General features: G+C 35.1%; 2 protein-coding genes across 2 annotated transcripts in view; both read right to left on the bottom strand.

Moving 5' to 3' along the window:
- Positions 1 to 24,499, bottom strand: part of LOC122577073 (putative fatty acyl-CoA reductase CG5065) — a 98,212-nt gene that overhangs the window by 4,879 nt on the left and 68,834 nt on the right. Inside the window, exons 3-5 of the mRNA XM_043748158.1 lie at positions 855 to 1,171; positions 508 to 755; positions 85 to 268 (exon numbers count right to left, since the gene is read on the bottom strand). Of these exons, the coding sequence (XP_043604093.1) occupies positions 85 to 268; positions 508 to 755; positions 855 to 1,171 (749 nt within the window). The remainder of the gene's footprint in view (positions 1 to 84; positions 269 to 507; positions 756 to 854; positions 1,172 to 24,499) is intronic.
- LOC122576866 (putative fatty acyl-CoA reductase CG5065) lies at positions 8,176 to 13,161 on the bottom strand. The gene is made up of 8 exons (XM_043747729.1): positions 13,081 to 13,161; positions 10,808 to 11,070; positions 10,388 to 10,704; positions 10,041 to 10,288; positions 9,243 to 9,426; positions 8,799 to 8,984; positions 8,452 to 8,706; positions 8,176 to 8,382 (listed from the first exon to the last, which is right to left on the bottom strand). Exons 2-8 carry the CDS (start codon positions 11,051 to 11,053, stop codon positions 8,304 to 8,306), a joined length of 1,515 nt encoding a protein of 504 aa, XP_043603664.1. The 5' UTR covers positions 11,054 to 11,070; positions 13,081 to 13,161; the 3' UTR covers positions 8,176 to 8,303.

Here is a 24,499-nt window from a genome sequence, read left to right as displayed (position 1 = left end):
CACGTTGCATGAATTAACTGAAACTTTTGGTATACTCTAAGAATTGAATCACTTTAGTAGCAAAATATTCGTAAGAAATATTACTTAAAAGGGCATGCGTTACTCGTGCAGTTGTATACTTTAACTTCACGATCAGGATGTAGCGTGACATGCCATGCAGTACATATTATCGTGTCGACTACGAAATCGACAGGCACTACATCCAATCTGGCATCCCTCCTACCTCGTATAGCTCTTGCAAATCCTCTGCCGATTAGCAGGAAGCTACCTGGTAGCATTAAATTGGTTTAAAAATTATTTGTGATTTTCTATTGGCAGAAATTTAACGCTAAATAAATAGGAATGAATTCTCGTAATAGTGAGCAACAACAAATTTGAACAATATAATACTGATGATCTAGTGGAAAGCCGCTCATTTAGCCTCTCACAAACTAACCGATTAACTGTACTTCTGTGAAATGTAAGAAATATTGAATAATTACTATTGAAAAAGTTTTATGTAAATACCTGTTATTGCAGAGATATTCTCTATCCAACCAGGACATGGTTCTTCCAGAGAAGCACCAATTATGCTTGGCCGTACTATCGCAACTGGCAGATCTTTGCACTTGCTTGCTACAATCTGCTCTGCTAAATTCTTACTGAATGTGTATGTGTTTGGATAAGTTTTTAAAATCCCTTTCTCCATTTGGTCCATCGACGTTTTGTCGAATTTGTCACACGCATCGATCACATCTGATGGTTTCAAGCTCGTACTGCAAAGTCAATAAGAAGTGACCATATTCTTCACGCTAAAATTATAAATATAATATTCGTAAACCATGGCACAACGTTTGCGTATAACTTATTCTTACGTATAAACTTTTTCCCCAATCTCATGTAGATTCGCATTACTATAAGCTGTGCTAATGTGGACGAAGCTAATCGGACGCCTCAGTTCGTTCCAGAGTTCGATAACACGACCAGTACCATTCGTATTCACATTTATAGCCACGTGTAACGGCTCGTCGAATCTCACAGTGGCCGCGGCGTGAAACACTATGTTTACATTCTCTAACAGCAGATTTCTATCTTCTCGCGAAAGACCTAAATCCGGCAGACTCACGTCACCTTTCATGGGATAAACTCTGCTCAAAGCTGAGGGGTGTTTTGCTTTGATGTCATCGTAAATCTGAAGACGAAGAAATACTAGCTCAATCCCAGAAAAGAAAGTTAATCAATTTGGCCCCTGATAGGCTTAAACATTGAAAGAAACATGAATAATATTTACGAACGGGATCATCTATGAGATTCTTAAATCGTTGTTCTATCGTTTCGTTAGTTTTTGGACGAATTAGTATAAAGACGGCAGCGATGCGTGGACACATGCGGATCAGTTTTTCCAGGAGAGCTTTTCCAACGAAACCGGTTGCTCCAGTCAGAAGGATCCCATTACCGGCGTAGAATTTCTCGAGAGAATTCGTCTTATTCAATCCTTCATTGGTCCCATTTTCATTCGTTTCTTTATTGATTGTATCCATGTTTCAGGATCTTCACACTTTCAGTTCCAATATTTGCCATGGAGTAACAAATAGTAAGTGGAGAAACTTTTAAAATAATGTACAAAACTTGTCATACTTGAGGTTTTTTTACATATTATTTTCCAAAGAAATCTACAGATAATCTTCACAAAGAGAAACATAATTCAACAATTATAGTTTCGTTTTGCATAAATCAAATAATTGCGTTATGTGAACGGCGCTTCCATTGTAAGGCAGAAATATTTTCACTACGTGGTAGATTTTTATCAAAAAAAAAAAGAAAACGAAAAGTTAAAGAAGTTATTCAACGCAATAAATACACCTTTTCATGTGGCCGTACATTAATTTGTATTAATATGCATTACTTCATAAAACGATACCTTCTTTAATTCTTCGAGTATAAGTTTAAACAATATTTATGTAGCTTTCTTTGCCTTTTACACTTTTTAGTTTAGGTGTATGTATGTGAATATTGTAATATGCAGAGATCAGTAATTTATGTGGGAAATGTGCGTGGTCGTGCTAAACAGTGTTCGATCATATTTAGTAGCACCTGAAGAATGCCTGATGAGTATGTGATTTTTCTGTTCGCACCCGTGGAGGAAACGATCGCGGTGCTTATGTGAAATCTGCAGAAACATTGTTTATATGTGTTCTTATTTATTAATTATTTATGGAGGCAAAAGGAAGCATATTTCCGATATGTCGTTAAAGATGTCAATGTGTAAACATCAATAAATAACAATGAATATAATCTGTAATCGATGGGTAATCGTGTTCGTGTAAAAAACAAAGCGCAATTTTTTGTTCTCCATTTCCATCTTATTTTAGCTTCAAGATTCCGCAACCATACAGCTTGTAAAAGCACCTAACAGCATGTCCCGATTTATCCGAGCACCAATTATCCGATTATCCTAATACCGGAACAATCTGTTATCCAAACATGATATTGCTTACTAACGAATACTTCTTCTGTTTGAAATATCTACTATATTCATATTTTATTGTCCTTCATGTACAATGTATTCTAATGTATTCTTTCCTTTATTCGGTTAAATAAATTCTGATTATTAGACTTTAGTATGAAACTAATAGTGCTGTAGCTATCGAAACAAAACAAAAGAAAAACTCGAAAGTGGTGTAAATGGAGTAGAATTTGTAAATATACCCGGTGTTGGGAAAGGCCAAATGACATACGTTGTATGTACTGATATAATGAACTGGCTTTACTACGAAACAGCTAATGAAATGATAGTGAAAAGGTGCCTTTTCAAACGTACGTATTCGAGAAATGGCCTCGATGACTCAGAGTACAAAATGATTGTAGCACTTTTCAGTTAATTACGTTGGAAGAATTATGTCACTTAGCAGCCAAGAAGATATGAAATACATATATACTTAAAGGAATTGTCATTCAATATTAATCAATGTTTCAATAACAGAAATTATGTATTAACGTGATTGTTCTATTATCCGAACTGTTCTGCTTCCCTGTTAAGCAGGATACGGCAGGCTCTACTGTATTTCAGATTACCTGGTTGAAGTTTTACTGTCATTGCAAACTGATGAGCAAGATGCGATAACGTAACTGAGCACAGCGGTTAATGAAATCAACCACAGCACAAAATTTTTACATATTACGTGTATCATATTATGTTCACCTCTTTATTATAATATCATATGTTCTGTAATTTAATTATGTACGTATGTATGTATTTATTATTATGTACGTATCTGTTATTGTATTCATATATATCTGTATTGCTTTGTAAAATGTGAAATATAAAATAAATATTTGGCAATTCAAAAATTTCATTTAAACTATTGTAGTAATTAATGACCCGGTGACATTTTCGGTATATGTGATATTGATAATAATGAATGACATTAATGAAACATACAATTGAATACAAAGTAACAAGGAATCGTCTGTTACCTGATACTATTTCCACTGCGTATTGTTTACCACAAATCGGACAAAAATGCGACTTCACGATAGTAGATACCGACACGTCTGTCACAATACTGTATTCGATGTGATACCTCTCTAGACACTCATACTTTTATTAACATCACCCTACTCTACTGAAACTGGATAATATTATGCATGAATAATTCGATTAATATATGTCGGGTTGGCGTTGGAATTTTGGGCGTTTGACGAACCTTCACTCGAATTTGCCATCGTGGTTATAACTGATATTTAATTAGTAAGAATGTGATGATTACAAGAGGTTACAAGTAATAGCGGCGACCGGATGGTCGAGATGTCGATGACAATGAATTCAAATTCGATAACGAATCCACGGCCAACGATACACGATCCTGATGTGACTCACATACAAGTAGTACTTCCATGAATAAACTGTCCTGCAGTCCAAATGGAACTGCCCTTATATATAGTCTTCTCCCCACCTCTCGAGTCAATCCTTGTTTTTAAGGAGAGCTATATAATTATTTCATAACTTTTTTACGTACACGCCCCTCCCGCGACCGTGGCTACGTTCAGTGACCGGTTATGTCACTTCGAGCCCAAACTCATCGTCATAAACCGTGATCATTCTTATTGGAATTGGAACATTAGAACTATCTCTTAGTTTTATTAATTAAGTGTAGCTATAATACGTCTGCTCTAGGGTATTGGGGGTTTTCCCAAACATTCCAAAAGAAAGGCCCCTACATCCTTTCATCTCCGACATATATTTATCTCCAAAACAAAACAAGAAATAGCCTTAAGCGGTCTTTGATTTGAAAGGTCGACGGGAATTGACTTTTTTTTTATCACCGACTGCTTCTGCTGCTTGCATTTTAATGACATTTGCATTACATATAACTTCTTAGTGATCAAGATGAAGGGAGAGATATTTGCATTACAAATTCTATTTCTGATAATTACGGATAATCTATTCTGGTGGAGTTAAAAAGCACCAACACAGAGCAAGTGTAAAAAGTACTCATATAGTACAAAACCTTAACAATATTATAGTATAACATCGTTGATTATGAAATTTTTAGCAAACATATATTCTTGCAAACTCTGGAAATAATTAAAAAAAAGTATTCGATACATATTCCTGTTATGAAGATATTAATAAATATCTGGCTAATGGTAAAAATATATGTGTAATATATATTTGTAAAGTTAGCACTTCATAGGATAAACGTACGTAAATATTTGAAAAAATATCATAATAAAGTAAAATAAAATAAAAAATATCATAATAAAATATTATAATAAAAATTATAATAATATAAATCTGCATCAAAGCGTAAAAAAATGGGTTTAAAGACAATTTCCTCCTGATGCAAGATAATTATTCAAAGCCCAATGATGCACGATATACAATGTTATACAATACAATGCTAATCCACTAGCGTTTATGTTGTATCATGTTTGGAAACACTTATAAATAGCTCCGCAATATAAACATTATTGAAAATATATAGGACCACTTGAAACAAAAAATATCAAGTCACCATATTTCATTAAGAAATCATTTAAAGAAGGTTTCTTTAGGAGAATGGAAAAATATTTCCACTACAGTTTCAAGTCATAAAATCAAATGGAAACTTCCCACTAGAAAGGAAACGTCGAGATCGGTTAGATTCTGAATTTGATAAAGCTTTGCAAATTTAAAAAGCAGCGCAAAATATTAGACTCGTATCTTTTTTAGCTGCGATATGCTAATGCTGATGTCTAAGACGGAAACAGTTATTTCGGAAACAGTTAAATGCAAATGAAAATAAGTATTCAAAATTGTTTGAAGAAATTACGTTAGTCATGTTCATTTGAGAGATTATGGCAGCAATACATATGACAAAAAAATATGTATATATATGGGTTCTAATTAATGTAATGTCCTATTTATATTCCGATATTTTATTTTGTATTTGTTACGCATATTAGCATTCCGACGATCAACGGTACAAGCACTTTCATTGATGATTCGATAATAGTAGTAGCCGTCGATGTTATCGTTCGACAATTTTCATTAGAACTAATAAGGATTACGATTTGTATACATTAATTTTTTTACTAATCTGATTATTACAAACCATACCATAATATATGCATATTTTCATATATATCGCATTTTGAATCTAATTACGTGCGAAATCCAATCTTGTGGACCCTAAAGAACGAGGTGTTTCGTGAGGGGCGGGTCTGCATTCTGTCCACAGTAAAAGAAATCTTTAATTAAAAAATTGGTGAACTAGTCAAATAGGTGGGCTTTAAGCAATCATGCATGCAATAGATTGAGTTTACGCCTGTGCATTGACTTTAACACAATTTGCTATAGAGTCATGAACGTAAAAATCGCAAATATACTGCACTTGTTATCGATGCAGGCACATAATTCCATTCTTGATTAAATCTTTAAAATTATCGCATGCAGTCTTTCGCGAATCCTAAACGCGATATTTGTTGATTGAGGATATTACTGCATTGATTATGTGCTACAAAAGCGTAGTCGCAACTTAAGTAGCATCCCATGTCAAAAGTTTCGCTGAGTGCCATAGCTATTTGGAATGTTTGAACTCGACAAATTTCTTAAAATTATAAGTTTTGTCTCGTATTCGCCGATGATCGCCGTATGCATAAGTAATAGCAATAATTAATCTTATTTTTTAGGAACACGTGGCCGATTTAATCTTTGATATGGATTAAAATGCCATAATATTAAGTTCTGAATCGCCAAGTTTTTCACTCAGTCGCTGAAAATATATTGTGAACAAAGCCAATTTAAGAATTATTAAAGCAAAGATTTTTTTCTCAAAGAAGGAGTAATTTGCGACCCATGGTTCTTTTGAGACTTCTTTCCTCGTTGAGGAAAATCGGTCGGAATATCCCTGTGCTTAGCCTCATCTTCTTACATGCACGAAAATATGTCAGCTTGAGCAACATAGTGCAGAACGATTCCAAATAAACGATGTTTCTACTGGCTCATTGGCAGACGCTCCCACCTAAATATGCAAATTAAAATAATGCTATATACAGCCATATTAAAACCTGTTTGGACCTATGGGACCTAACTATGGGAAACAGCGAATAATTTCAACATCTAAATATTCTTCAACGATTCCAATCAAAAACTCTAAGATCCTTAATAGATGCACCTTGGTATGTTACCAACGAAACAATCCATCGCGACCTCAAGATACCCACGGTTAAGGAAGAAATATACAAGTTCAGAAACAGATATAATATAAGAGTTAACAACCAGCAAAATCCATTAGTTACCCAACTATTGGCACGACGGATCAGATCCGCAGACTATAAAGACAATAGTCTCTAGATTGAAGCATTAGATTCAACTAGAATCAAACATACTATAAACTATTATGATCCAAGTTACAGTACCACGCCAAAAGAATTTACTTATAATTTTCAATGAAAATTGATTGTAAATAGTCTACCAACTAAAAAAGAAAAAAAATGAACGATGCATGATTAGTAGCTTACAAGTCGTAGAGAAGAAGATAATGGGATTCGCAGACGCAAATCATCCTGCGAGACGTTTTTTAAAAAAAATCATAGATTGAACATCAAATCTGCATACTCATCAAAATCCGTAACGACGCGTATCGTAAACTGCTCCGAGGTGTTTTCGAATAGAGAGGATTAGTATTTCTTCTGAACATTCTCGTTCATAAATAATTAATAAACATATATACATGTAAATAATTTTTTGCAAGTTTACACGTTGTAGCAAAATCACTGAAGTGGTTGGACTGTTCGCAGATAAATCGTAACAAAAACAGCAATATCCACAGAAAATCACGTACAAATTTATGAGCTGCTAATAAATGTGGCAATACGCTGTCTTCTATGAATCACACATAATTTCCGTACAAATAATTGATCACTTATATTGCAATGTTCACATACACATGAAATAAAACCCTATATCCTATTTATATTTAACTTAAATACCTATTCCTTATTATGTGAAATATTTTATCCAGCCTGATTGTCACATCAAGTCTCTATTTCGTCGATTGTATCATATATTTTAACGCTGATTGGTCAAACAACTAGAAGGTTTGTGAGCAAACAACTTGAGAACCAAAGTAAGCCTTTAGGACTAATGAAGGATTCTTAGAAAAGTTTTACTTTAGAACTATCTTATTTTACAATATATTTATTTTCTATCGTCATTGTTTATTGCTCAGTAGACTTTTCAATGATTAATTATTATTGTCAACGAATAACTATCTCGTAACTTTTGTTTGGTGGAGGATGAAAGAGGTTTTTTGTATTATATTGTTGATTATAATGTTGTCATTATAATGGAAAAATGATTATGGTCAGTGAGAAAATTCAATGTACAATATATTCGTTGTAAACATTATTTTTGTCTATATAATTGTTTTGTTGTTCAGTACAACAAGGACAACACAAGGACACGTCGTAGAATTTTTGCGGAAAAATTAATAATTGAATATTTCAGTGCAGCATATATTTTATGTCTTATTTAAGTAGAAGGATCTTTGAATATATATTTGAAGATAATAGATAAACATTCGCAAAAGTTATTTTGCTAGAAACATCAAGGAGTACAGGAATCGTCATCTATGAATTGCTTACAGCTCCGAAATCATGAACGTATAAATACACGCTTTCCTATTATAATTTTATAGAAAAAACAAGCAATATCATAAATGGATTTATTTAGAAAGGAGACGAGTGAAGAGACAAAATGAAAAGGATGATGACTCCCTTCTTCATAAAATTGTATTTATATTCCTTTGGTTGAAACAGAAGAAATAACTTTCAGATGGTCAATAAACGATGCAGTATATCATCAGTAGTGAGATCATTATACCGGACATTTTTGTGATCTGACGTATCCAGTACAACCTGAAATAACCGAAAATATATGTATTTATATTAATTTCTATTTTTTTAAGAAGATACTTTTATACGCACCTTGATAATCGTTGTCGGGCTGTTAATTTAAAGTCTTGTTTCAGAATAAATTTCTTAATTCCCATCAGGTAAATTGCAACGTATTTTTCCCAATTCATATCCCGTAAATCTAGTTTGACCACATCGCTGTCGTTCAACATTTTCACCTTCCTCGCCAAGTCGGAGCAGTTATCCCTTTGGAAAGTCCATTCGTTCGTGGTGAAATATGCTACCGATGTGAACAGCTTGTTGCAATTTTTGAGAAGTTTCATCATTCTAAAATATCAGTTTTACTTTTATTATAGATGAAGACAGAGATTATCCCAGAACGATTGTTCTCGTTGTTCGAGGATCGATTGAATACTCACGTTGGTTTACTGCCTCGGAGTCTTAAAAAGATATCTATGACGAACGCAGGCAAAACATAAGGAATTACACTCAGAACGTTGAAAATATATTTATTAGTTGTCATTGAACAATCCGGGTACCACAGCGTATCGTTCAGTGGGGTATCTATGCTACATTTCACCACAGTATCTATCAGCGGGCCAAACCTTGTCAATTGTAACATTTACATTATTATAATTAATGTAATTATACTTAAAGCAATGTTTATTATCATCCGAATATCATAGGAATTATTATGTTATATCACTATTTTTCTAAATTGAAGCATTGGGAGCAAAAGTGGACTTTTGTATTCTACATTTGTTTGCACTTCCATTGTCCACGTTGCTTAAATAAATTGAAACTTTTGGAGTATTCTGACAATCGAATTAAATTAGTTGGAAAAAGGTCGTAATAAATATTACTTGAAAGAGTATGCGTTGCTGGTGCAGTTGTAAATTTTAACTTCACTATCGCGATGTAGCGTGACATGCCATGCACTACATATTATCGCGTCGACTACGAAATCGGCAGGCACTATATCCAATCTTGCATCTCTCCTACCCAATATCGCTCTTGCACATCCTTTACTGATTAGCAGAGTCATACCTTGAAACATTAAATTTTTTAGAAGTTATTTGTGATTTTCGATTACCAGAAATGTAACACTAAATAGATTGGAAAGAATTCTCGTAATTGAGAGCAACAACAAACTTACTATAATAATGATTATGGTGGCACTCGACCACGGAATTTTACAACGGCTTCGCGGCACAAAGCGCTATACCTTCAAAGCATAAGGCCGACATGCCTAATGTACCATCGAATGCAATGTACCAAGCGGAATGTACCAAGAATGCATAGGCGGCAGCCATCGCGGACATCTAATAAACGCGTACGTAGTGGAGATATCGAGGGGCAAAAAGGAAATGAATCCGTTTGCTTTCGAACCAAACATTTATACTGCCTGAGCTACGAAGTGCGAAAGGTAAGCGCCATAGCGAAGCAAACACTATTAGAGATACGTGATTATAACTCTTGATAGTTAATCGTTAATAGTTAATTGTTAACCGTAAATTGTGGGCACCCACCCAACAACCACCTCATGATGATCTAGTGGAAATTATCTCATTTTGTTTCCCACAAACAAACAGATTAATCCCACATTTCTGAAATGTGAGGAGTATTGAACAATTATCATTGAAAAAGTTTTATGTAAATACCTGTTATTGCAGAGATATTCTCTATCCAACCAGGACATGGTTCTTCCAGAGAAGCACCAATTATGCTTGGCCGTACTATCGCAACTGGCAGATCTTTGCACTTGCTTGCTACAATCTGCTCTGCTAAATTCTTACTGAATGTGTATGTGTTTGGATAAGTTTTTAAAATCCCTTTTTCTATTTGGTCCATCGACGTTTTGTCGAATTTGTCACACACATCGATCACATCTGAAGGTTTCAAGCTCGTGCTGCAAATTCAGTAATAAGTGAACGTATTCTTCACGATATAATTATAAATATAATATTCGTAAACCATGAAACAACGTTTGCGTATAACTTATTCTTACGTATAAACTTTTTCCTCGATTTCACGTAGATTCGCATTACTATAAGCTGTGCTAATATGGACGAAGCTAATCGGACGCCTCAGTTCGTTCCAAAGTTCAATGACACGAGCAGCACCTTTGGTATTGACATTAACAGCGACGTGTAACGGCTCGTTGAATCTCACAGTGGCCGCGGCGTGAAACACTATGTTTACATTCTCTAACAGCAGATTTCTATCTTCTCGCGAAAGACCTAAATCCGGCAGACTCACGTCACCTTTCACGGGATAAATTTTGCTCAAAACCGAGGGGTGTTTTGCTTTGATGTCATCGTAAATCTGAAGACGAAGAAATACCAGCTCAATCCCAGAAAAGGAAGTTAATCAATTTGACCCCTGATAGGCTTAAACATTGAAAGAAACAAGAATAATATTTACGAACGGGATCATCTATGAGCTTCTTAAATCGTTGTTCTATCGTTTCGTTAGTTTTTGGACGAATTAGTATAAAGATGGCAGCGATGCGTGGACATATGCGGATCAGTTTTTCCAGGAAAGCTTTTCCAACGAAACCGGTTGCTCCAGTCAGAAGGATCCCATTACCGGCGTAGAATTTCTCCAGAGAATTCGTCTTATTCAATCCTTCATTGGTCCCATTTTCATTCCTTTCTTTATTAATTGTATCCATGTTTCAGGATCTTCACACTTTCAGTCCCAACATTTGCCATGGAGTAACAAATAGTAAGTGAAAAATCTTTTAAAATAATGTGCAGAATTTGTTATAGCTGAGATTTTTTTACATATTATTTTCCAAAGAAATCTACAGATAATCTTCACAAAGAGAAACATAATTCAACAATTATAGTTTCGTTTTGCATAAATCAAATAATAGCGTTATGTCAACGGCGCTTCCATTATAATGTAGAAATATTTTTACTACGTGGTAGACTTTTATCAAAAAAAAAAAAAAAAAAGAAAACGAAAAGTTAAAGAAGTTATTCAACGCAATAAATACTACTTTTCATGTGGCCGTACATTAATTTGTATTAATATGCATTACTTCATAAAACGATACCTCCTTTAATCCTTCGAGTATAAATTTAAACAATATTTATGTAGCTTCCTTTGCCTTTTACATTTTTTAGTTTAGGTGTATGTATGTGAATATTGTAATATGCAGAGATCAGTAATTTATGTGCGAAATGTGTGTGATTCATGCGAAACAGTGTTCGATCATATTTAGTAGCACCTGAAGAATGCCTGATGAGTATGTGATTTTTCTGTGCGCACCCGTGGAGGAAACGATCGCGGTGCTTATGTGAAATCTGCAGAAACATTGTTTATATGTGTTCTTATTTATTAATTATTTATGGAGGCAAAAGGACACATATTCATAGATCTCAATGAGCAAACAGATTTAATCTACAGTTGACGATTTTTCTTAGAGAACGTTGCGCAGGATGGTTTACATCCCCGAACGTCATAGTCTTCTTCTTTACGACTTGCACGAGGTAAGCTGTTGCCCATCTATCGTTCGTGTTTTTTGTTCTCCATTTTACGTTAAATATTGTACACATATATGTGTAGTATACAAGTGAAGAAAATTATTATAATTAAGTAATAACTAACAACAATTTGTAAAAATATTGAACATAATGCCTTTGTAACACTAGAATGTCTATAAAAGGACGTTCACGTTCTAATCCGAAGAGATATTTTATCGCATCTAAATAATTAACAGGTACATTTGTAAAGAAAGTGATAAATAAAATAAGAGAAATATATTTTATCGCAATATAGAATATTTTACTTAAACTTAATAATATAATTGCGCAATACATAATCTCTCCACTACCATTTCATACTTTCTTTTATATAGAATCAATATTACATATGTATATCTCCGTTCATTTGCGCTTGTTTCAATTTATTTTACTACAAACAAGGGATCTTTACCGTTTAAAATATAAAATGACTAAAATATCTCGCATGTTTAATGTAGTCACCGCGCAGCGTATTTTCAGCTCTCCTAAACTCGAAAGATCGAAGACAGTCCTAACAATAACTTATGAAAAACCGTTCTTAAACTCAACTTTTGCCAAAAAATAGCCCAAGTTTCGTGCAACTATCGCACGAAGGCGAATGTTCCGATCACCTCTACTGACTGGTTATAAATTATTCAATAACCGCAATAATGAACCATTTTTACTGTGTAAAATGTAAAATACAAAATTGTTGAGATATGTATAATTTTCTATGCTGGACTAGATTAAACGCGCAATAAGAATACTTGTGAGTATCAGTGTGTGGAAGTATGTGTGTGCGCGGCGTCTCGAAAACAGATTGATGTAAACTGTTCAGTCGTTAGAAGCATCCGGAACAGTCGTCGGTTAATAGTTGGGTATGGAAGAAAGTGCTGAGACGCAAATATGTGCAAATATGTATCGATAAATATAATAGAGATCGTCCATTTAATAAATGTATAACTATTTCAATATTAATTAAAAGTGTAAATTTTGTGTTCCTATAACATTACTTCGGCTTCAAAGATCCAAAATTCTCAACAAAAATAAATATTTTAAAATTCATAAACTCCATTTAAACTATTGCAGTAAATGACCTGATAATATTTTTGATATATATGATATTGGTAATGATGAATGCAATTAATAGAAGACACAATTGAATACGGAATAACAAGGAATTGTCTGTTACCTGTTGCTACTTCCACTGCGTATTCCTTTCCAGAGATCGAACAATAATGCGTCTCCACGATAGTAGATCCCGAAAAGTCTGTCGCAGTACTGCAATGATCACGATGTAATACTCCTTTAAATACTCGTACTTGTAATAACTCCACCCTACTACTGAAACTGTCTAACGTCATACATGAATAATTCGATTGACATTTTTATCTCTAGAACCAGGCAAAAAATAGAATTAAACATTTAAATTTTAATTACATTACTATTGTATGTAACATTTTATTGGTAAGATGGAGGAGAAAATATTTGAATTGCAAATTCCATTTCGTATTACGAACTACTTATTCTGCTGGGATTAAATGACACACAGTCAGTGTAAAACCTATTCACTCAGTACTTTGACAAAAATTAAAATTATGGTTATGGTAAAATTATGGTAATTAAGATGATTACCAGATGTCGACGTATCTTCACAGTACATGTTCAGCTAGCCTGAAGATCCGTTATAAATCTTAAGATTTACTTAAATAAAGTCCTTCAAACAGACAGACAATCTTTGTCTCAAATGCGGAAAGATATGGGAAACCTACTTTCTCACGAACGACAATTCCCGCTAGCAACTTTCCCTCAATGGCGGCTAGCATCCTTTTCCAACCACCGATATGGAAATTGATCAATTAACAGCAACGTCAATTTGTCGGTTACTTGTCGAAATAATAATAATCTGTAATAATCATCTTTCTCTATTGCATAACAACAATGTCTAATCACAACGGAGATTCGTTTCACGCCCCTAACCCCAACCCTAATCGTAATGTAAACCCGACATATATAATTATATACAGTTGTGCATCCGCGACAGTGTAACATCAATCGTATCTCAACCTACATCAGAGACTCTGAGCTTCGGACTCCTTCGGACACATCACCACTTTATCATCATAGCCTACACCAAGGTTGTCCACATCAAAGATAGGATATGGACCACCGAACTTCGGACTCCCTTGGACACACCTTAGTCTACATCATAGATAAGACATCGACCCCCGACCTTTGGACACTTCTCCACATCATAACCTACACCGAGCCCCTCAACATCCTCAAACCAAAATGTATATAAGTGGAGACTTCAGACAGCTTGGGCAGTTCTTGCGCAGCCCCTTTCTCCGGTTCGGTGTCATTCTATTTCTTGTAAGTGTTACAATTATAATAAAGTTCGATGAAAGAAGATTAATAGTTGAGTTATGACTCAGCCTTCTTTTCTTTTATCATGCAACCATGAAGTTTACGTGGCAACAGCATACGCGCTGGTATTTGTTGCCCGTCCATCTTTTGTTTATGGTATAAACAGAGTGTTCAATGTAAAACAACTTAAGGGCTGATTCTTGAAAGAAGAAAAAAATTGCGTTTTCGGTTTTATTTTTGAATTATTGACAATTAAAAATCGGCCCAAATATCACTGTGCGCGAGTAAATCTCCTTACACGAACGAAAATAGGTCAGTTCAAGCAGCGGGGTACACGGTGATCATCAAATCGAACGATAGATAGGCAGCAGTTTATTTTGTACTACAAACTATGTTATATATCATGTTATATATATATATCGATTATATGTTATATGTTATATGTCGGATTCACATTATGATTAGGGTTGGGGTTAAAGGGCGTGAAACGAATCTTCATTATGGTTAGACTTTGTCGTTATGCAATAGAGAAGATATTGACTAATGCAAAGACGATTGTTACAGATATCGACAAGTAACCGTGGTAATTAGATACTCGAGACGCTAGTGATAATGATTCTAGGTTCGATAACGAGTCCACGGTCAACAGGATAACTCTTTATTAAACGTAAAATACTTTAACACACAAACACGTTTAATGGGAAGCTCTATATATACTTCTCGATGTGTAACTCTTCAAGGCGATCGCACGAATAATAGACTGATGGAATTTTTTTCCTTCCTTTACGATTGCGTTCGTTCTTTATATACTGGTCCGAAGCTTCGAAAAGGTTCCAATCGCCGTTGCTAGGCAATCTCTGCTTGGAGTTTGATTGTTAATACAACGTGTGTCCCATTATATTGACATCTCCGAGGAAAAATGCCCATCCCGTGACCGCGGCTACGTTCGGCGACCAGTTGTGTCACCTCGAACCCAATCCCACTATCACAAGTCTCGAACAAATACAATCGGATTGAATGACAATTGTTTAATTACGGCTATAGTAGAATTTAGATTACAATATTACGGGATTTTTCCCATAGTTCCAAACGGGAGGCTCCAGTGTCCTTCCATCTCCGACATATATATATATATATATATCGATTATGTTTACTCATTAAAATCCATAACAGCATATCGTAAACCGCTTTATATTTTCGAATTGAGAGGATTAGTGTCTCCTCTAATCCTTCGTCCCGATAAAAAATTAATAAACAAAAGCACATATAGACAGCGTTTGCACAAAGGTCACGTACGTTGGAAAATCGCACACGTACTGCGAGTGTGCAGACTATTCTCAAAAAAGTCGTAATGAAAATAGCAATGCCCAGAGAAAAAGTACACGTGCATTGAATATACTTGAGCTGCTACTGAATGTGGCTGTACGTTGTTTTACATAAATAACAAATTACTGATCATTGTACATTATAATATTCAAATACATATACATGAAATAATAAATGAAGAAACACGAAAAAAGCAACAAAAAGGTTATCTAAACTTATACTCGAAGGATTAGTTAAGGTATCGTTTTATGCACTAATGTGCAATATATACCGAATGAAAAATAATATTTATCCCGTTGAATAGCTCTTTTAAGTTTCTGATTTTGTTGACGAAATGACACTATCCTTGCATGGAAGTTCTAAGCAATTTTGAATACATCTGGTGAGTAGCCCATTCGTTTTCTCTATACACATACCCAACCGTGATTTTAAAAAGAACACCTCAAATATCGCATATCAATTTTCAGTGAGCAGTCTGTGTTCGGAATTTTGGGTGACCCTCAGTTTACGATACGGACACCACAATTGCCTTTTTTGGGAAAGTCCGAAGCTAATTAACACCCTAAGTGTTCGATGGGTTCGCTCTAAAGTAAACAGCTGGTATCATTCAGCAACACCAGAGAAGATTGGAAGGAATAGCTTCCCACCTCACAAAAACCATGGTGAGTAGAAAACCCTAAGACAGAGAGCAAGTATATGAGGACCAGGCGAGGTTTCTTCAGGGAGTCTTAAACAGTCTCCAGCATACAGTCATATCCTGTAACATTACTCTGCATTTTTAATTTACCTCCACCTTGAGCGTTATAAGCGTTCACGGTTCGCGATATCAATCGATTAGGTGCGACCTGATTGATCGTTATCTAGTTGAGAATTTGCATCAATTTGCACACTCGCGGCACGTGTGCGATTTTTCCACGGTATAAGAATTTTGTACAGACACTTCTTACATGTGCTTTTATTTACTAATTATTTATCCAGGCAAAGCATTAGAAGGAACATTAATCCACTCTGCTTGGAAATTCCATAGAGCGGTTTCCGACATGCCGTTAGAAATTTCAGTGAGTAAACGGGTTTAATCTATAATCGATGATTTTTCTTGGAAATAGATTACTATTGTACGTTTTCTATTAATATCTCGAGAACTAATAAACACCCGAAGCTGAAATTTTCTATTTGCTCGCCGCCTTCCCGCAAATTTCACGTTAATCGGCCACTGGTGCTTTTCGAAACAATATCCATTACGATTAACCCTTAGAGTGCTATGGATGCATATATGCGTCTGGCGAAAGTCATCGGTGTGGACTAAGGACGCATATATGCGTCTGGCGAAAACCATCGGTCTGGACTAAGGACGCATATATGCGTTTGTCAATTTTTCCGAGCACCTACGCAGAAGTGATACTATTACGTTTGTGTGAGATAAATATAAATGCATTTCAATGTTAATGCCGCGTTGGAAGAAACTGTCTTTTCTTTTTTTTTTTTTTTTATTTAATACTTTGCATTCACAATTTGTTCAATTTGGACATTCGGTAGAAGAATCGTGCCGGCACAACTCAATTATCAAGAAGAAAATGTGTTGTTTGTGTGAAAAATAAGAGAAGGAACGACAGAAAATGCGATGTCGGATTATGTATCGATGATTGTTTCGAAATTTTTCGCGCACAACTGAATTATTAACTTGCGTTATATTAACTAAATTTAGTTTCCTAGTTTATTGTTTTCTAGTTTACTACCCAAATTCTAGTTTATTGTAAATTTCAATGTTTATAATAAATAATTAATACTAAAAAATAACGCTCTTGAATCATTTAATCTCGTGCAAAAGAATTACTATAACTTATTACGATTTGCGCTTTGAATAGTCAATCAACAGAGTTCAGTATAGCGAAAAAGCATTCAGTCCACAGCGATCGTCAGCGCTGGCAGCGTGCCGTCCGTACGGATGGCATAGGCTCCGAGTATTCAGCACTCTAAGGGTTAAATAATTATTTTAACGTTGAAGCACCATTTTCCTTTATCCAATGGAATCCAAACTTCGCAGAATTTTTTTATTAATTGGAACTGTCCTTGAAAGTGACATGAAATAAGAGCCAGTTTACTGGGCACTAGCCAACAGATGTCTTCACCCACTGAGTAGTTTCGTTGCTTATTGTTGGGACGTTGAAACATATAATCACGACAAGTGTATTCAACTTCGGTTGCCGGTTGCACGAAGTTGTTACGTTTGTACGTCAAGACGGTGCCAATGTTACGAGGCAAAACAATAACATGAATCGCTCTCGATTCGCATCGTCCTGTGACTCTTGTGCCGCTACAGGCAGTACATATAACATTAAGAAATATTCTATTTATTTACTTCACTCCTTGTCTGACTGGTTTTTGACTGCTTTCTAAAATCATTTAAATATTTTCTTTGGTACAGATATATCAATATTTTTGAATTCTCAAATGTATAGAGATGCATTCTATTAATATTTCTCATTGCCATGTGACCATTCACTCATCTTAATTGGCTGCATTAATTAAAGAACTGTAGCGGCACATGAGTCATAGGACGATTCGAATCGAGTGTGACTAATGTTGTTATTTTGTCTCGGAGTATTAACATTGTTAGGATGTACAAAATGTAATAATAAACAAACTCGGGACAAAACAATATCGCCGCTACGTGCGACCGTTAACCGGAATCAAATTGAAATTTTCCGGTATTTTCCGACCAGTATAAAAAGACGATCATGCTCTCCAGAAAGTTAGTATCGATCATTGTTATAGCGAGTAGTATCGAGCGAGTGACGATCACGACTAACTGTGTATTCAGAACATAGAATAATTTTAAATACATTTGACAGTATCTTCTTCTTTATGAAATATAAAATTTCAAATTCTGCCAATTGAAACGTTTAAAGGTTGATTGTGTCGTGGAAAATATTAGAATACGGAAATTATTCCAAATAGTTTATATATTAATTTACTCGTTTCGAAATAATCGATAGGAAATCAAACGCGAAACTTGACAAAGTACCCGGTGAAGAAATGCCATGAATTAGGCTAGTTATTTTTACGCAGGAAACGACGTCAGAGTTTAATCAGTTGCTTGTCAATATTTCTCATTTGCCAAACTGTCGTATTTATTACTCTGTGTGATCGTGTGTTATTTTCCAATATTGCGTGTATCAGTGTCTGAGCAATGTAATAATAATAAGTTCAATTTGCCATGATGGAAGAATCGATTCTAACAACTACATCCATATGGGAAATTCTAGTAACATCCTAATAATATTTTATTCGGAAAGTTATAGAAAATTTATCATGCAAAGGTGAGGTGTACTGCTGAGTGTCCGTGATGATGGTAGAGGTTGCTGGCTGTAGATGTTGTTGCTGGGGTATTGCTGTATTTTCTTTCTATTTAAGAATCGTGGAAGAAAAATCGGACTTCGGTCGCTGGGATTCGAACCCGGGTTCCGAACGTTCGTAACCTAAGGCGCTAACCACTGCGCTGTCGTCGTCCATCGTTAGTTAGCGCCAAAATGACGGTATTTGCGCTGTCGAGTGCCGCCACAAAGGTATTGGTAGCGGTGATTGGTATCCTTACAATTTCTTTCAAATTTTGACAATATGTTAGTTAATATATCATCTACACATTTTTTAATTTTCGTAAAGACTACCATTACCGAAATGAAGATATTCGTCTTCAAAGTTGGAAGTTTTGAAATGTAATCGATGTAAGATAACAAAACGCAGTAAAAGTGACTTGTTGATTAATTACGATACAATCTTCCTTGTTAAAAGACTGACATATTTAAAGAAATTTCAGCTCCGACCTCACCGTTTTCGAATAATAGTAACGCGAAGTATGTAATGTCGCCAACATCAGCGTTTAAAATGCCGTGTATATTATAATGTGATGTCCATACAGGACAGGAAAAGGAGAGCGATGATAGCAATGAAGAAAACATGGAGCATGGGAGAAAGAATATTCAAACAGGACTACGAGAGGAGAATGAAGATGTTTGAAGCACTAGTAGAGAGCGTGGCGCTGTTTGGAGCAGAGGTATGGGGTTGGAACATGAAAGAATCGCTGGATAGGGTAAAACGAGGGTACGTAAAATGGATCTTAGCTTTAGACAGGACAACACCAAACTACATACTGACAGAAGAGTGCAAGATAGAGGAAATCAAGGTAAAAGCGTTAAAAAGAGCAGCAAGGTACGAGGAAAGAACTCTAGAATCGGAAAAGGAGCTGGTAAAAGAGTGTATAAAGGAGAGAGAGAGAAACTGGGGAAATGGCCAGGAAGGGAAAAGAGCAAGAAAGAGAAAGAAGGAAATAGAAGAGGTGAAAAATGGAGGGACACAGAGGGAAGCAGGAGAAGAGCAAGAAAGTTGTACAGGAGACCAAATTGTAGAAGAAAGAAGGAAGAGAGAGACAGAAGAGAGGAGGAAAAGGATAAGGGAATCCAAATACAACAAACACAACAGGAACATAACCAAAGATGAGATGCCAAAGCACTTGGAAGGGAGGATGAAGTGGAAGGACAGAAAAATTATAGCCAGATTCAGGTGTTGAAACGAGACCAAAGCGAAAGAACATTGGAAAGAGGAGGAAGAAAGAAGGTGCAGATTATGCGGAAGGGAAGAAGAGGACCTGAGACATGTACTAGAAGAATGTGAAATAACAGGAGGAGCAAAGGAAATGGAAAAAATATTGAATGGGACTGGGGAAGGACTAATGGACCTAAGAGAGATAATAGAGAAAAGAAGGGCAAAGCCAATACAAGAAGGGGTGGAATGACAGGAAGGTAGCACAACAAGGAGGCAAAAAGACCAAAGTGGCAATAGTGTGTAGGCTTAAGTTGCAATAATTTGTAGGCATAAGTTGAAATAGATCGTAAGCATTAGTTTTAGATTACAGGTAAGAATGTGATAAGTGCAATAAGGGGTTGTAAAAAACTGAAAGTTCGTCCAAAGCCGAGAGGCACGGACTAAATAAATAATAATAAAAAATAATAATAATATTATAATGTGATGTCGTTATTCTGTCCATTTCGGAATTGTTTGTTGACATACGCGTATAAAAAGTGCGGAAAGTTAAGACATTTCGTGGCTTCTTCAGGTCCTAGCCTGTTTGATTTTTCACCGTTGTGCTATAAATGGCGTAATTAGTAATCAAGCTTGTTAGTTTGGAACATTATACGTAATTCTATTTATTATTTAATATGTGATTATTTGTTAAAAATTAAAAAATCATAAATAAAAAATGCACTGAACAATGCTGCAATACATGTATAATGTTGCCAACTACTTGTAATAATGAGGAAATAATACTCGCATTGAAAATCTGTGCGCGTCTATACAAGCTCATTTTCTTGGAATCTTCAGAAAAGGAATGTACTATTCAAAATGTATAAGTAGGCACTTGTCACGAATATATTTACATTTTTTGCGTATTGAAAAGTTAAACCATGTTGGTGTCTTGATTTATCATTTTGGTGGCAAATAAAAAGTTCTTGGACAACCTGTAGCCTTATGTAATCTAAAAGATTAACTAGTGGATGCTAAGAAGTACAGGATAAAGAAAAGTTAAATGCTGGGACCGCCATAGTATTATTCTATAGCCTCTGTGTGGTGGAGATTAATATAAAAATGTTGCTGAAAATTTGACCTTGACCTTGAAATTCCAGAACAAAAGGTCAAATTTTTCTGCTTACATCATATTCTACTTATCACAGGGACAAATTTTGTAACAAGAAATATCAATCGCAACACAACCATTCTCCTGAAAAATGATGTTGAAGTTTCCCGTACAGGTCAACACAAAATGAGAGTGATTTTCTGATCGCGAATTTAAAGAAGAAATTGTAAATGGTGTTTTGTTTCACAATGTGAGAAATATTGAACCAATACACCAGAAAAAAACTGTATCCGCTGCTGAAGATTACAAATGATGGAAAACATGATTCCACGCCACTAGAGAAGATATTTCTTTTTCTATGAAGATACAGTGATCCCTCAACCTACGGGACACTTCTTTTATGCGAGTCCCTTTTTTAAATGACAAATCGTAACAATATACGCGGAAGTCTTTTAACGCGATCTTGTTTTATGCGGCCGGTAGCGTCAGTGCCGTATGAGATAAAGATGAAAGTACATTACGTTGTGCTAGTCATCATATGCGTACATATTTTTTCTTTTATGCTGACAGACTTTATTTACGTGATTTTCATTCGTGTAAAACGAATCCACGTGGAACGGATACTCCGTGTAAATCGAGGGACAGATGTAATTATATTGTAAGCGTTTTGCAAGTGTATATATCATTCAGGTATAATATATGGCATAAATCATATCATAAATGGAAATAAATCAACTACTGAGATATAACATAAGCATAATCTATTAAATAATTACAACTTGCCTAGTTTATATTATACGTCAATAATAAAATTAAAATATGGCATAATACGTTAAGTTTAATGTTAATATTTTAAGGAAACGAATAATGCGAACATCTTCTCATATAGTTGCTTTTATACTTCGGGCGCAATGACGTGACAACAGATCTGAAAAAAAATCAATATACAGAGTAAGGAAAGATCTCGTTCTGATATAACACAGATATGAAATTCTCTAAGGTAAAACTACGAGCGCGCCCAAAATTATTTGTGAACCGTATGAACTTGCGCAATTCCGCTAAAGGTGCTAGGTGCGATTAGCTACACAAGCACGGTGTATGGCTTTTATTCATACCGATGTATTCTAATACTATCAGAAGTTAATATTTATTTTATTACATTTATTATGTAACAAATATCTATATATCATTATTACAATTCCATTTAACTAGAATTACATTACAATTATTCATTCACCTACCATTTTTATAATTAGTTTGTTATTATTTCACGCTAGCGCTGCAGGTCGTCTCGCTCTGACCGGATTGAAAGAAGTAGTCTAAACCCAAACCCAATACATTGACGACATTCGCTTCTGATTGAATCATAACAGACATATCTTAGAGTATCTCATATGCAACTGTGTACGGAAATTTACCCAAGCTCGTCCCAGCCTCGTTCGTTAAGACAAAGAGAGAGCGAGTGATAGATTCGGCCGCTGGTAGCCAATGCTGCGTGCGCTACCGTAGAAACACAATTATCAGCGAAAGTACACTGCAGTTGTACCCACAGCTTTTGCGAATTTCTCGGAAACCATGGCCCATCCACCGTTTACATATGGAGGAAAAAATTGTTTAAAATGTTGAGCTTCACAAATCATCGAAATCAGAGAACATGGAACGGTTTTACAGTTTCGGCCTCGCTCTTACGAGGCAGACGGAGACGAATAAAGTACCAATGTCTCTGTCTGTGACATTCATAGCATGCCACGCATACGTAAAATGCCCTTCTTGTTTTCCTTTATTACAACACAACTTTCGGACCATTTCTTCTATGCTATCGGTATATGCGTGTCAAGAACTGCTTACATGACCGTGGTCCTAACTACACGTAATCGGCATCAATAGAATGCTTCATTAAGGCGCTAACTTTCAATATATAGTGTTTAGTTTTTGTTTATGACTTTGTATTGTTGCATTTCTTCACACAGTTTTGGACCTTCGACAATAATCATTAAATTGTCTAAAATAACGAAAAGAAATAAAATTTAAGAAGTTTTAACGAAAATTGTCGTTGACTAAAAACATTTTATCAATTTTTTGGTTAAACTGTAGGAAAATATGGAATATACAAAATGAAGAATTACCCGTAAACATGAAACAGAAAGTAGATGTTCTTAAATTTGCTTGAACCAGCGATGTCATAAGTTATCCTATACATGGTATACTCTATTTTTATCTGCAGTTTAATAAAATTGAAAACATAAGTTCAACTGGGCAATAATTTTCCGACCGACACACCGCCCTCCCCCTGCGCACAATACATCGCCTAGTGGAGGGGTGTGCGGCCATGTCACACCGCGCCTCGTCGCCTGAGCCGCTGTGCCAGGTTGTCCGGTTCCCCTACCGGACCACTTGGCGGTCCAAGGCGCTGAGCTGCCAGCGTCCAAGTATACTTCTCTTTACTACGTACTGCATAATAATTATGTTGCAAATGATGGATGCTTATACTAAAATGTATTCACAAATACATTATTCCGTTCCAAACATCTTTATGTTTCATTTTCTCATTAACATCTAAATGTTAGTAATAAAAATGACTTATATGCATATACACATCATTAATATGCACATACATATATCATGTAGATAATGTTAGACGTAATATAACATTTATACGTAGAAGTTTAGTAGTATTCCTTCAGGAAATCTGTATTAAATCATACAATTTTCTTATAATGAGATTAGATTCTAATTTTGTTACATAGTACATACATTAAAGATAGTTATGCGTAAACGAGGCTTAGCGTTCGATTTCCATAAAATCTAGGTCGCATAATTTATCCTGGGAAACATATTCTTATAAATAGATCGCTCGACTTTAGTTTCCGAGATATAGGAAACACAGAGAAACAAGGACTGAGAGTCGTAACGTTCGGCAAATATTAATCAAAAACCCGCGATAAGCTAAGATCCTTAACACAAGAATTAAACTTTCTTATTTTTGATTTATGATAGATGAAACTTGTACCAATATGCTCCTTAAATTTTTGGGATTAAAATAACACCAAACATATATATTTTTTGAAGCATATTAGCTTACATAATATATGATAATTAAATTCATATCAATAAGTAACTGTAATTCAAATTATATCATGTTTAGCCTCATATTAATCAGAAACGTCAAACAAATACGTTAGTAAAAGGTTTGATTTTTAAAAAGTCAAAAATAAAAAAGAATTTTGCTTTTGAATTAGTATTTAGGTACATTGTGACAATCAATGTCTAACATTGGAGCATGTTA

The sequence above is a fragment of the Bombus pyrosoma genome, linkage group LG17, assembly GCF_014825855.1.
Source record: "Bombus pyrosoma isolate SC7728 linkage group LG17, ASM1482585v1, whole genome shotgun sequence".
NCBI classification, from domain to species: Eukaryota; Metazoa; Arthropoda; class Insecta; order Hymenoptera; family Apidae; genus Bombus; species Bombus pyrosoma.
Note: the sequence above shows the minus strand (reverse complement) of the source record. Positions and strands in the feature narration are given on the sequence as shown.